At 38.5% G+C, this 13,760-nt stretch overlaps 2 protein-coding genes across 3 annotated transcripts in view; one reads left to right on the top strand and one right to left on the bottom strand.

The window, feature by feature from the left end:
- The window catches only part of PDGFD (platelet derived growth factor D), a 229,464-nt gene that overhangs the window by 97,766 nt on the left and 117,938 nt on the right, over window positions 1–13,760 (bottom strand). The gene's annotated exons all lie outside the window — the stretch shown is intronic.
- Window positions 9,424–10,623, top strand: DDI1 (DNA damage inducible 1 homolog 1). The gene has a single exon (XM_068556254.1). The coding sequence runs from the start codon at window positions 9,424–9,426 to the stop codon at window positions 10,621–10,623; it is 1,200 nt and encodes a 399-aa protein (XP_068412355.1).

Here is a 13,760-nt window from a genome sequence, read left to right as displayed (position 1 = left end):
ACGCCCCTACTGTCCAGTCCAAATGACTCTGGGCATCCACCCTGAGTGTTGATTTGCTCAGCTCTGTAAATTGCTCTGAGGATTTGGTTAAAAAAAAAAAAAAAAAGGACTTTGAGGAAGGTATGTGGAAGGAGGCTCTCTCATTGTTCCATCTAACACATGACTGTCCATAATAATGATTCCAAACCATAATTTATGGGAAAGACCATACTTATACTTTTGGCATCAACCTCAACAATTGGATTGTCTACTAAATTGACTTACTTTGCAACACTTTTAATTATGGTGAATGGATTGTCTTTTCATTATGTTCTTTCTGCTCAATGATAATTCTGTAAGCGCCTTACAAGCAGAACCTTGTTGTCTACTTCCTTTGGTTAAAAACAACACTGAAGAACAGCTCACAGATTGCTATGGTTAAAAACGACACTGAATAGGTTGTTGAGATAATACACTCTGAATGGATTTATTTTCAACTTTTGAAGGATACTTCTTGGGGTTTTGAAACAAAGTAGTGACAGACTCTTGCTACTACCCTGAGACGCCTGGAGCGCAAGGTTGAAGAGAGTAGGGACAGCTCTAAAAGCACAAAAGCACCCAGTCCTAGTCAATGAGGGGTTAAAAATTAATCTGCATATCACCTTCAGGATATATAAATTCTATTCTCTCTTCTTAACTTTTCCGGGTTGTTAATTATTGCCTCTATTCATTGAGGGAAAAAACTTCGGTAGAGTGCTTTTCTATTTACAGGACAAATTCAAATTATCTATCCATTAAGCCCACAGCAAAATCTTATGGAAAACAGATCATTGTCATTATCCCTAGTTTATATAAGAGGATAATGAGCCTCAGAGAAATACATGCTTTGTCCAAGGGCATTCAGATAATGTGACAAATCCAGTGAACATAAACCCTCCTTTTTTTTTACTTCAGAGCCACAACAGGCTTTGTCTTACTCATCTGTGTATTCAACCCAGTTCTAGTGTGTGTATATGTGTGTGTGTGTATGTGTGACTGTTTTTCCACTACTGCAGATATAGAATACTGTTGTTGTATACAAGGATAGAATAATGTAACTTGATTAAATGTTTGATACTAGTTTTTTAAGATGCTTGTATTTTGTTCATGTTTTTTGGTCACAGAGTCACAATGAGTTGATATTTTCAAAGGAAAGAACTTGCAGCCTTCTTTGTAAGAAGTGATTCACCTAGAGCCTATTTTATTATAAGATAAATTCTTTTTCTCTTATTGAGGTACCTTTTATCTAGGATGACCCTAGCTATTTTATTTTATTTATTTATTTATTTATTTAGCAGAATACAGGATAGGTGAGTTTTTTATTTTAAACTTGGGTTTATTTATTTATTTATTTATTTATTTATTTATTTATTTATGGCTGTGTTGGGTCCTCGTTTCTGTGCGAGGGCTTTCTCCAGTTGCGGCAAGTGGGGGCCACTCTTCATCGCGGTGCGCGGGCCTCTCATCATCGCGGCCTCTCTTGTTGCGGAGAACAGGCTCCAGACGCACAGGCTCAGTAATTGTGGCTCACGGGCCTAGTTGCTCCGTGGCATGTGGGATCTTCCCAGACCAGGGCTCGAACCCGTGTCCTTTGCATTGGTAGGCAGATTGTCAACGACTGCGCCACCAGGGAAGCCCCGATCCTAGCTTTTTTAGATGAAGAATTCAATACCAGAAAGGAATGATCTACCTAGGACTACAAAAGAGAAGGTAGAGACCTGAGGCTAACTGCTAGATAAATTTGCTACATATCCATCCCAACAAACACAAAGTATACCTCCTACCTTAAATTGTCCCTGCTTTTTAATTTAGGCTGGCTTACTGCAAGTTCAGGAGTTGATGATCCTGTTTGGTTTAAATTTTTCTCTAAAGACATAGTCTGAGAGCACAATCTTAGTAGCAGAAACCATGACTTCAGTGGGGCTCCACTTTTTGATGTCAATCTAATGCCAGTATATTTTACGTTGTAGAAGCAGTAATTTATGAGTTATCCTTAACATTTGGTCTAATGTCTCTTAGTCACAGGCATGAAGGGCTCACCACAATTCTACATTCTAGATGAAACACACTGAAGTAAGAACGTGAAATCAAACCATGTCTTTGTTTAAGATTAATAGTAATTTAGGTTGTTTTGTAGAAAAATAAGGAAATACAGAAAAATAAGACTCAAAACTCAGTAAGTTTTGTTAGGGTTGCCAAAGACATTTCTGTTCCATTTCATTTATAGTTTGTAAAGAAAAAAAAAAAAAAATCAATGATCCTATCTTCTTTCCCTTCAACATCTGAAATTGGGTCTCTTATTTTGAAAGCCAGGATATGTGGTTTCTCTGATTAGTACGTGTCCTTTGGAGGCCTCCAAAGAGAGGCTATTCATGTTCTGTGAATAAGCAGAACTGAAATATTCTACCAACATATGAGTAAACAAAAGCATATCAGCAGTTAAGCACATTTTATGAGCTGAGCGAAACAGAATATTCATAAGTGGAATGGAAATGACAATGGAATAGAGGACAAGCCTGGGAGTTTCATGACTCTCAGAATAGAGAGATAGCCCACGGAGACATTAACACTCCCAAACCATTCTGATAATAAGAAGGAAAATTCTCTGGACCTGATATCATTTAGATGGCCTAAGAAAGAATTCTCCTTGTATCTAGGCTGCTAAATTTAATTTATCTGAGCAAAATAGGTGAGTTGATTTCTCTTTTGTTTGCTATTTTTTTTTTTTTTTCAATTGAAGCTTTTGTTTATCAGGCTTTCTCATTTTCATGGTGAGAATACAATTACATTCTACAGACAGATGGGTTTTAGCCATGCAAATTACCATGGTGATCAATTAACTCAGCTGCTGTTTAGAATAGAGAAAGCTACATAAACAACCTGGAAATTTTGTCTTGTATAAGACAGTTGTAGAAACATCACCTATCATACATATAATTCATAAAATATCCAAATGACCATGTTGTTGTGGTACAATGGGCTTCTTTATTTATTTGAGATCTTTTCAATATACCTCTTTTCTATCAGGAAACATACATCCATTCTATCTGACCCAAAGTGTCACAATAAATGAAGTGACCTGTCACATTACTGGCTTTTGTGGGGGCATGGCTGGTGGCTGGAGGCCTCTTCAGACCCTTCCTGTTTGGACTGCATGCTAATTACTCTGTGCCCTGGGGTTAGATGTCTCATGTGTCAGAAGTGAATATATGTGGACAATGCAAAAACCGGTTACTTTCAGAACGTTTTGCCCTGTATTATCCATACATGTGTAGTATTATCAACACCTTTTTAAAAATTAAAGTATAATATTCACTAATTACATACACTCACACTGAAAGCACTTACAAGGACATTTGGAAATTCCTGATGCAGCCTCTACACATTTTCTAATAAAATATCTCCACAGGCTAGACAGTAACAATCTAAGACTGATAGGCAAGGCAATGCCAAAGTCCTGAAGGAATCTTCACGGACTCTAAAGCAGATGAAGGTGAACTGAGAACAAGACCTATGCAGATTTCAATCCAGGCACTGCATAGGCTTTTCCTCCTGATAAAGACTCTCTTAGCTTAACCAGCCAGGCTCTGTACAGAAACAAACATGGGCATTCATTCTGTTTGTCTGTGTGGGTGCCTGTGTGAATGCTAGGGTTCAGGGAGAAGGCTAGACTATTATTCCTTCCCTGTACCAACCCTACTATTCTACTGCATCCATTTGATGATAGCATCTACAAGGAAACAAAATGAACAGTAAAATGTATGTGTGTAAGAGGAGAAAGGAGTCAAGTGTGTGGTATGACATATCAAGGAAAGGATTGTTCCTCCAAACCCAGGGGGTAAAATTTAACTATGGCTGTGACCAAATCATACTTCCAGGCTGAACTCAGTAGCACTTTCACCAGTGAGCTTTCTGCATAGTCCTACTCACTCCCTGCACCCCTCACCCAAACAAGTAACCTCTATCTCCTCTGAGCAAGCACAGCATTTTATTTATACATCTATCACGACTCTTACTAATTTCTGTTACATAAAATGATTCAAAGTGCTTGAGTCTTATCTGGCCTAGGAGATACCTTGTTCTTTGGAGGAAAGTGACTCCTATTCATCTTTCTGTCCTCAAAGCCCCTACTCTACTCGTCCACTGATTTGCTCATAGGAAGTGGTCATTAAATATTTACTATGAGAAATTATTAACATGTTTCTGAGCTCATCTCCAAGTGGCAGAAAACTTAACTAGTTAAACAAATCTGTAACTTTCCAAATACATATTTTTTTATAACTAATTGGACCAAGCCAAGACACTTCCACTGGTTTCTCACTAGGACTAAGTACACAGGAAGGACAAAGCAGAAAAGTATAGAAACCACAAGTAAATTATTGATAGAACTATTAAAGTGTATTTGAACTTATAAATAGATCCCACTGGTATTTCTAAACTATCGTGACAGTGTTTTTGAGGTGAGCTGATTACAAGTTACTATAAACAAGAAAACGATAAAAAGTGGTTTGAATAATTTTCCTCAGTCACAGCTGAATTCGAAACATAAGGCCCTATTATCATTTCTGCTACTGTTTTGTGTTATATGGCTACTCTCACAGCAGGAATAGGAAAATAAATACATTCCTTATCTAAGGTACACTGAAAGTTAAGAAAAGTAATTATCAACCCACAAAGTTATAAGTTGTTTTTATCCTGTTTTTAATTTGTTACACTAAATTTATTTAATCTATAAATGTTTCCCTCACAAATTATAAGTAATCTTCAAACCTTCAATAAACAAGGTGGGCATCCCATAGATCAGAATATTTTTTATATTCTTAAGACATTGGAAGGGAACATAAAGTACAAAATCATAGCAGCAAACTTTCTTTAAAATGAAAATACACACACATGTATATTTAGACATGGAAAGTATATATATTGAAAACATTAAAAGTTATCAAGAGATTATATTACTTTCAATATGCAGTGTATACCTTAAAATGCATCTCTTTTTATGATAAGTTGTTAAAATGATAATCTATAAAATAAAGTAATAAATAAAGGCATGATAAAAATACTCCCTGATGAAAAGTGACATCATCTTCATTGCATTCTCAAAGTAATTGAAAACATATCCTGAGTGTGCGCTTGCTCTCTCTCTCCACGCATGTGTGTGTGTGTGCACACGTGTGCAGGCATGTGTGGGTCTTCTGTTCATATTCTTTATTTTTCTTACAATAAAGAAAAACCACTAGCTGAGTTCCCAGCAGACTAATTTCTCAAGTCTCATGAGTTTCTTCAATTACATATGTTTATATATTTAAGAGGACTTATCATGGTCTTTAAGCCTCAAAAATGGGCAATACTAAAATTTTAATAGGGGAAACCTCCAAACAAACTAATAAAAAGCTTAAACTTCCATCAGAGCATTTTTAACGTGTCTATTAAATGATTAACTACCTGAAGAAATAAATGTTATTCATTAGTGGCAGTTCTGGCACAATGTATTGTATTGCAAACAGAAAAACAGCGGGAAAGTTAGCTGTTTAACCTATGAATACAGTGGGAAACTTAGTTGTTCAGCCTATGAATACAGCTTTAAAAATTCTGTATCTTTCCCTAAATGGCATTGAAAATCTCAAGTGATGATTTAACTGTTTTAATAAGTCTCAATTACACTTTATTTTTAAAGTAACACCAGGCATGTATTTAAAGGAAAAAATCAAAATACAGCAAGCTAATATATTTGCTTAATGTGGTTTAATTATTGTATACACTACATAATGACATTCATGTAGTTATATTATTTTTTCAGATAAAAGACATTTGTTTTGCTCTGTAAAGCAAGAGATGGTACTTTAAACATCAACTCACTGTACTCAGTGGAACCATTAATTATCTGGATTTTTGCTGCATTAAGTTTTTATAAAGAAGCAAATTATAAAAGGTATTATTGTGGATTTACTTCAAAAAATAATTTTGGGGTTACTTACTTGGCCAGTATGAAATAAGTGTCATCTTTTCTATTTTATGGGTATTTAGACTATACAATGAGAATTGATTTTCTGAGTGATAGCCCTGAGACCTTGCAGGTGTCTCACTTATCAAAGAAAGATTCAATTATGTTCCTACATTGTACTTACCAAGGAAGAAAAGTAAGAGTATATACTTCACAAAAACTCCTAAAGAAAGAGTTGCAATAACCTTCAGTTACCCAGATTAGTACGCCTAGATAATTCAGACCTCCCATTTCCAAGTGGTCTGTGCAATAAGGATTTAAGGTATAAGAACGTTTTACATTTAGGAGTATCTTTATATACTCCCAATGATCCCCCATTTATTACATAATTAAAAGAGGTTTTTAATTAAAATTTTGAGGTAAGAGAATTATACATATGGTATTTGAATCACCAATAATACTGAGTAAAATGAAAAAATCAAAGAATATACAAAATGAAGTACTAAAAAGCCCCAGGAGGCTGTATTTATCTTTTCAGATTCCAGGCTTAAACCTCTGTTGCAAATTGCAACAGAGGTTTAAGATCTGGATGGTTGAGTGGACCACAGAATCCGAAGGCTCCCTGCCAATCCTGACATCCTGTGATCTATGGAATGATGACAGTTAATTGGCCAGACCTTGAGTCTCTTTGCTTTCCACTGTGTGTTCTCAGTAAAGGGTAAAATAGTAAAAGGCACATAAATGCAAAATGCCACCAAAAGTAAAGAATTACAACAAGATAATAAAACATAATGAATAAAACTTAATTATGTTCAGTATGAAGGCAATGGTAACATGAAAAAAGTTGCTGGCTGCTTTTGATGTGAATCCTGAATACCTGCTTTGCCAAAAAAAACCCCTTATTCTACAAAAATAATTTTATTCACTGCTTAAAAAGACAAAAACCCTAGTATTATCTCCCTAACTTATTAAGATTTTAAGAAACATTGTCTGAAGCTGGTTGGGGTAGGGGGAAAGGAATGTGGAATGTAAGCCCTACCAACTTCTCATCTGGTCCTTAGCAGAGTAATTTGCATATGAACATGTCTCACCTTATAGTTGTTCCCAAACTCAGAGGAAACCACTACTGATGTCTGATGAGGACACTATGAACTGCAGAAGAAATTTATTGACTTAATATTGTTGGGCCAAAGGGCCATCCATCTCTATAAATAGTGAAAGATAGTTCTAAATAATTCATAATTTTCTACAAGAATATTATGATGCTAGTTTTTTTTTCCCTTAAATTTTTATAAAATCCTCCTTATCATGAAGTGCTGCCTTTCCTGTTAAAGGCTCTAAGTCAGGCAGTCTTCTCAGCCTTGCCCTCCACCACAGCCCACCCCCACATGACTGACTTGTCATCTTTCTAAGTCCAACTCTTTCAGGAAGCCTTCCCTGCCCAACAGTCCTCTCCATATTCTGCATTTGTTCTGCATATATTATTAATTTCTCCCACATTCTGCCAGATTCCATGGTACTTTTTTAAATGCCCGATTTGTGTGTGTGTGTGTGTGCGTGTGTCCTCTATTTTAGACTGCGCTCCTTTAAGAACACAGCCTGTATTTAACATTATCATGTGCATCCCCAAAGCTTTGCACATGCTTCACACACAGTAGGCATTCAGTCAACATTCCAAACATAAATGAATATGAGTACGAAACATTAGGATAATTAGAGCAATGAGTGAAATATAGTCCTCCATCTGAGACAAACACATGAGAAACAGGGACACCTGCCCGCCCCCCCCCTAAATTCTTTAGACTGATGCAACATCTTTCTCTAAGTAATAGTGCAGGTCTTCTGACAAGACTTGAAATAAGCAGAGGGGATGAGGCAGAGGATGTTGACTACCTTTTGGTTCATAAGAAAATACACTTGGGAAGACCAAGCTAGGAAAACATGACCTCTTTACAGGGCAAAACACATTGTGAAATCTAAAGAAAAACAACTGGCACTCAAGGATTCCTAACTGATTTCCTTTTGCCCTGAGGCACCACGTTACCCTTGCCTTTGAGCCTCCACTCTGGTATGGGGCAGGGCTGTGCCCTAGCGTCAGGGAGTGAGGCAAATCTGGCCTCCAGTGTGGCATTCACCATGCATTTTACTACAGAATAGATGTCAGATTGGTCTCCTCAAGGTTCCTCTCACTCATCCATTCAAGGTAATGGCCTATTTCTAACCAGTCTCCTATTTTAGAGACCCTCTGTGTTTTCCACACAATTCTGCTCCCCAGATCCAACGGGTAAACATATCCTGTCCATTCTACTCAAGAAACACTTTAATTCTCCACTGCCTCTTACATTTTCGTATTCTAGCAAGAGCTCCCTCTTTAAGCCATTGAGAAAGCCTCTACCTGGCCCTCCTGCCAAATCGCATGTCTTCCATTTGTTGTGAGAAACCTCTTCCTTAAATCAATTAAATAAAACAAATAAACATCGCAAAGACCTGCTTCAAATCTCTTCCATTTCCTTCCTTTTCTCTTTTTTTTTCTCCCTCTGGGGGGGGAAGGGTGGGGAGGGGAGGATTCTTGCTTATTGATCATATTTAAACTCCTTGGGCTCATATGTGACTCCTTATAACTTGGCTCCAATGAATTTTTTCCAGCTTCGTATCCTGCCATTCGAATTCATGTACAGATTTATCCTATTAAGACATTTAATGTCTCACATTTCTCTGGAAATAACAGGCCTTGTCATGAATTCTTGCTTTACACATACAATTTTTTTGTCTCGAGTGACTCTCACCACTTTCCACATGGGAACTGCTTATCCTTCAACAACCACCTGTCTCCTCTCTCTAAAGACATCCTTCAGCATGCTGAACATGTCTGCAAAGTACTTACCTCCGGTATTGTGATTTACCCATTTACCATCAGTCTATCCCTAGAATGTGAGACCCTCAAGGGAACGCACCAAGTCTGATGTATCTTTTTTTATACCAAGCACATAGCCTGATACTTCCCATGTAGGAAACAAGCACTCACTGTTTGGGGGATAAGTAAAAGTACACAGAATACAATTCTCAAAGAACAAAATGTTAATATGTTGTTTAGGAAACGCTGAAACAATCTTTTTCAGACCATGGGTTAAATAGGCTTTGAAGGGCTAGCCTTGGAACCGAAGGGACTCGAGTGACTTTGTTTCTATGGGAACAGGTATTCTAAGTTCCAAGCAGCACACATACAAATGGACTTCAGAACACACGTGTCCCCTCAAGGTTCCACGAGGCCAAGCAGCAGGCACTGAGGCTGGTGGGTGGTCACCCAGACCGGTGAGTAGCTGCACCTCCTTGAGAGGTGAATGAACCTAAACAAGACACCAAGTCGTGAGGAGCAGCTGAGCCATCTACAGAGACCAGCTCCATTCAGTCAGTGAGCAACCCGATGCCCTCTGCCCACCTGGCCTTCCCGGGCCCATGCCATGCTGCTCACTGTCTACTGTGTGCGGAGGGACCTCTCCGAGGCCACCTTCTCCCTCCAGGTCAGCCCTGACTTTGAGCTCCACAACTTCCGTGCCCTCTGTGAGCTTGAGTCCGGCATCCCCGCCGAGGAGATCCAGATTGTCTACATGGAGCGACTCTTTGCCGACGACCACTGTTCGTTGGGCTCCTATGGCCTCAAAGATGGCGACGTGGTCGTTTTACTCCAGAAGGAGAACGTGGGGCCCCGGCCTCCGGGCCAGACATCCAGCCTGCCTCAGAGCGATTTCACCGGGACAGCCGTGCCTGGGACATCCAGCTCCCGGCAGCACCACCAGCACCAGCGGGCACAGTCGGCCCAGCAGTCCCGCGGCCTGGACTCTGGAAAGAAGATGACCTCTGCTCAAGGGCTGGACAGCCCCGCCCTGATCCGAAGCATGCTGCTCTCCAACCCCCACGACCTGTCCCTGCTGAAGGAATCCAATCCTGCCTTGGCCGAAGCCCTGCTCAGCAGAAACCTGGAGACCTTTTCTCACATCCTGATGGAGCAGCAAAGGGAAAGGTCCCTGAGAGAGCAAGAGAGACTTAGCCTCTATTCTGCCGACCCGTTTGATTTGGAAGCTCAGGCCAAAATAGAGGAAGAGATCCGGCAGCAGAACATTGAGGAGAACATGAATATAGCGATGGAAGAGGTTCCAGAGAGTTTTGGACAAGTGGCCATGCTCTACATCAACTGCAAAGTGAATGGACATCCTTTGAAGGCTTTTGTTGACTCGGGTGCCCAAATGACCATTATGAGCCAAGCTTGTGCCGAGAGGTGTAATATCATGCGGCTGGTGGACCGACGCTGGGCTGGGATTGCTAAAGGTGTGGGCACACAGAGAATTATTGGCCGAGTTCACCTAGCTCAGATTCAAATCGAAGGTGATTTCTTACAATGCTCTTTCTCTATACTTGAGGAGCAGCCCATGGACATGCTTCTAGGGCTAGATATGCTCAAGAGACATCAATGTTCCATCGACCTGAAGAAAAATGTGCTGGTGATTGGCACGACTGGCACACAGACTTACTTTCTTCCTGAGGGAGAGTTACCTCCATGTGCTAAGTTGGTAAGTGAAACTGGGCAAGACGAGTCTTCAGACAAGCAAATAGCAGATACTATTAAACATTCAGTCATGGATTCAGGACGAAAAAAGCATTGAAACAGGTTATAAATATGCCATCACATGAGGGAGTCTCAGGTCTCAGGAAATTATAAGACATGAGCTCACTGGCAATGTAATCATTAAAAACATCAGTAACCACTAAACCTGGCCTTGGGACTAAGTTCTCAGAGCTGTCACTACGTAAATTGTGATTACTTGATCTTGGCCCCTCCATTTCCCGTATCCAAAAATCACTAAACCTTATCCTAAGAAGGCTCTGGAGGCTCCAACTGATTTCCAGATAATACACGAAAGGAAAACCAGCCTCTTTAGAGACACTGCCCTATGAAACTATAGGATGGCTTGTCCAAACCTGTTGCTATTTTGCAGAATTCCCTGGAAAAAGCCATTGCTGCAGCTGCTACAATGCACCTATACAAAATTATTTTAAATCAGCACTAACAAGTGTTTATATTCAGAGAAATACATTGATTTTCACAGACTTTGTTTTCTTTAGGAAAGGTACTAGAAATGGTTAGTCAATTGTACTCTTGAGTTGATTAATATTTATAAATGTCCGTTTGGGGCAGCATCAGGGCCCATTTCCTCATGTTTTACATCTTCCCTTCCCCTGGACTCCTGTGGAGTCATGCTCACTGAAATCCATTCCTAAAGGCCGTTTCTGCCATATTTGAGATAGTGGATTTTTCTCCTAGGATGTCCTAAAATAATTTCCTCTTTCTTCTGCATTCAAAGAAACTCTGGTTGTAAAAGAAAGGCAATCAAATAGACTTTTTTTTTTTTTTTAAATTATCATGCTTCTTGGAAACATGAAGATTGGGAGCCTCGTGGTTGTACTGCGGTGGGAGTGGGAGGTAGGGACAGGCGGTGGTCTAGGTCCCCTAATCCTCTTTCTGGTCTGTTTTATATATTAAGCTGTTATTACATAAATATTGTTTGAACAGAGGGTTTCACTTTTAAAATAACATGTGAAAATTTCTGAATGAGATCTCTAAGGCCTCATTCAGCTCTACGGTCCATTCTGACAAAGCTACTCTCCATTACTACTGATAGTGGGAAATAGAAGATTCCCGACGTAATTACAATCCACAGCTAAAACCCTGAGAGACAAGGTTCAGCTGCCTGAGGCCATCAGACTCAGAGAAAATGTTTCAGGGCAGTAATCCATCAGGACTAGTATTAGAATACAGGATTCAAAGTCAAATAATATATATGTTCTGATTTTAGCTCTCTATTAATTAGGCAAATCAGCTTACATACAGTACAACTCAGTTTCTCATCTATAAACTGTTTCAGAGGGGAGAGTCATTTTCAGCTACTAAGACTACATTATGAACGAGGATATCCTTTATGTTTTCCCAACAAGATCTAAAGCCACCCAAAGCCTTTCCAAAGGCTACAGAAAAAAAAAAAAAAAAAATCTTCCCCTGTAGGTCTCCCTTTCTTGGTCGGCTTCTAGGTAAGACTAATCATCATTTTCTATAGAGTCTCCTCTCCCCTTCCAGCCATCATCAGTTCGCCTCCCAGTATTCTTCTTCTTTATAGGTGTTCCTATGCTCATGTCATTTCCCAAACCTTGTCTACATTTGTACCAGGGCTTACATCCAGTAGAGTTACTAAAAATGACAAATAGACTTCTTTTCTACTTTTGTTTCTAATTAAGTACTAAAGACAAAAGTAATTGACAAAATGAAGGAAGAAATTCAGAGTAAAGCCAGGGATAAGCAGTTAAATGCCTGTGAAAGATGGGAACTGACCTGATAAATGCATGGATTCCTGCAGGGATAAAAATTAGCAAACTCCTCAGTATTTTCTGCTGGACGGAGTTTCAGGTCCATTTATGCAAAAAACATATCTCATAAGCATATGTCACACGGGGCTGCTCAACATAAAGGTTCAGTATATGGTGTATCAGGATTTCTAACCCATAAAAGCCAATCAAAAATCACCAAATTTTTAAACTAAAAAGACAGTTTGCATGATATCAAATCCCACCACACTCACTCGCCCTTCTCAGACGAACATCACTTCTAATGTAGCTATGATGTTTCAGGACCAGACTTAGGTATAATTCTTTGTTTCTTATTTTGAGTTGAACTCTATTATTCCATAACTTCCAAAAAGTTAGTCTTCATTCTTCCTTTTTTCAAGAACACACCTACTTTCTTTGGCACACAACAATCCTTTTAATATATGAAATCAATGTCATCTGAAATAGTCTCTTTTGTAGGCTTTCACCAGATTCTATAACTGCTCCTCATTGGAGAAGTTTGGAATCACCTAAAAATTTCTGTCATGTTCCTTTGGATATATTCCAGCTTCTAAATATATTACTTGAGTAGATGGATTGGTAAATAAAAATACTTCTATTGAATTGAAAAGCAGTGATCTCAAAGAAAAATCAATAAACAGAGTGAATTAATTAAGCAATGTCCTTGCTGATTAATTTTTTTAAGATCATTGTTTTTCAAATCAGAAAGTATTTTGAAAATTAGTTGTATGGATTTAAAGTCTTAACTCAGTCCTGTGTACACTTGAATAGATCTTAATTAACTTTTAAATGGATTAGTTTTAGTAAAAGGCAGCATCTTTTGCATGTCTCCTGTGTAAATCAGGTACTATGTAAAGTATTTTACATATACTAGTACCATTAGTCTTCAGAATAGACCTTCAAAAGAGTTATCATTTGACTGTATTTTACAGATAAGAAATTCAAGGCTCAGAACTATTATGAAACATTCAAATATCCAAAGCTTACTGTTTTTTAAACTTTTTTTGACAAAAATCTGCATTTTAAATTGTGACCAAGTTTTACATCACACACACACAGGCAAAAGCACACAAACATCTATCTTTGAAACAAAAAGATTCTTGAAGTAATATGAAATGTTTTATCCTTTCCTAGCCTATTTCTTTAAAATGTTATATTTTATTATTTTAAAAATATTTCAGACATGCCCCACTAACTGTACCCAAGGTCTCCTGATCCAAAATTTGAAAGGCCCTGACCTCCCAGATTGCCTGAGTCAAGTCTTTCTGATTTCAAATGCCAAGTTCTTTCTAATATGTAACCTTCTTGACATGACCCATTTTAATTCTAGATACTGGCACAAAACTGTTTCAAAGTTTCATTTTATGAAGACTACCAAAACACTACCAGTAAAAATGGAAAC

Source organism: Eschrichtius robustus, chromosome 11 (genome assembly GCF_028021215.1).
Source record: "Eschrichtius robustus isolate mEscRob2 chromosome 11, mEscRob2.pri, whole genome shotgun sequence".
In the NCBI taxonomy this organism is placed as follows: Eukaryota; Metazoa; Chordata; class Mammalia; order Artiodactyla; family Eschrichtiidae; genus Eschrichtius; species Eschrichtius robustus.
This window is presented reverse-complemented; position numbering and strand designations above follow the sequence as displayed.

Bases quoted from the DNA above. Each gene is read 5' to 3' on its own strand.
- DDI1 (XM_068556254.1), top strand. From the start codon at position 9,424: ATGCTGCTCACTGTCTACTGTGTGCGGAGGGACCTCTCCGAGGCCACC.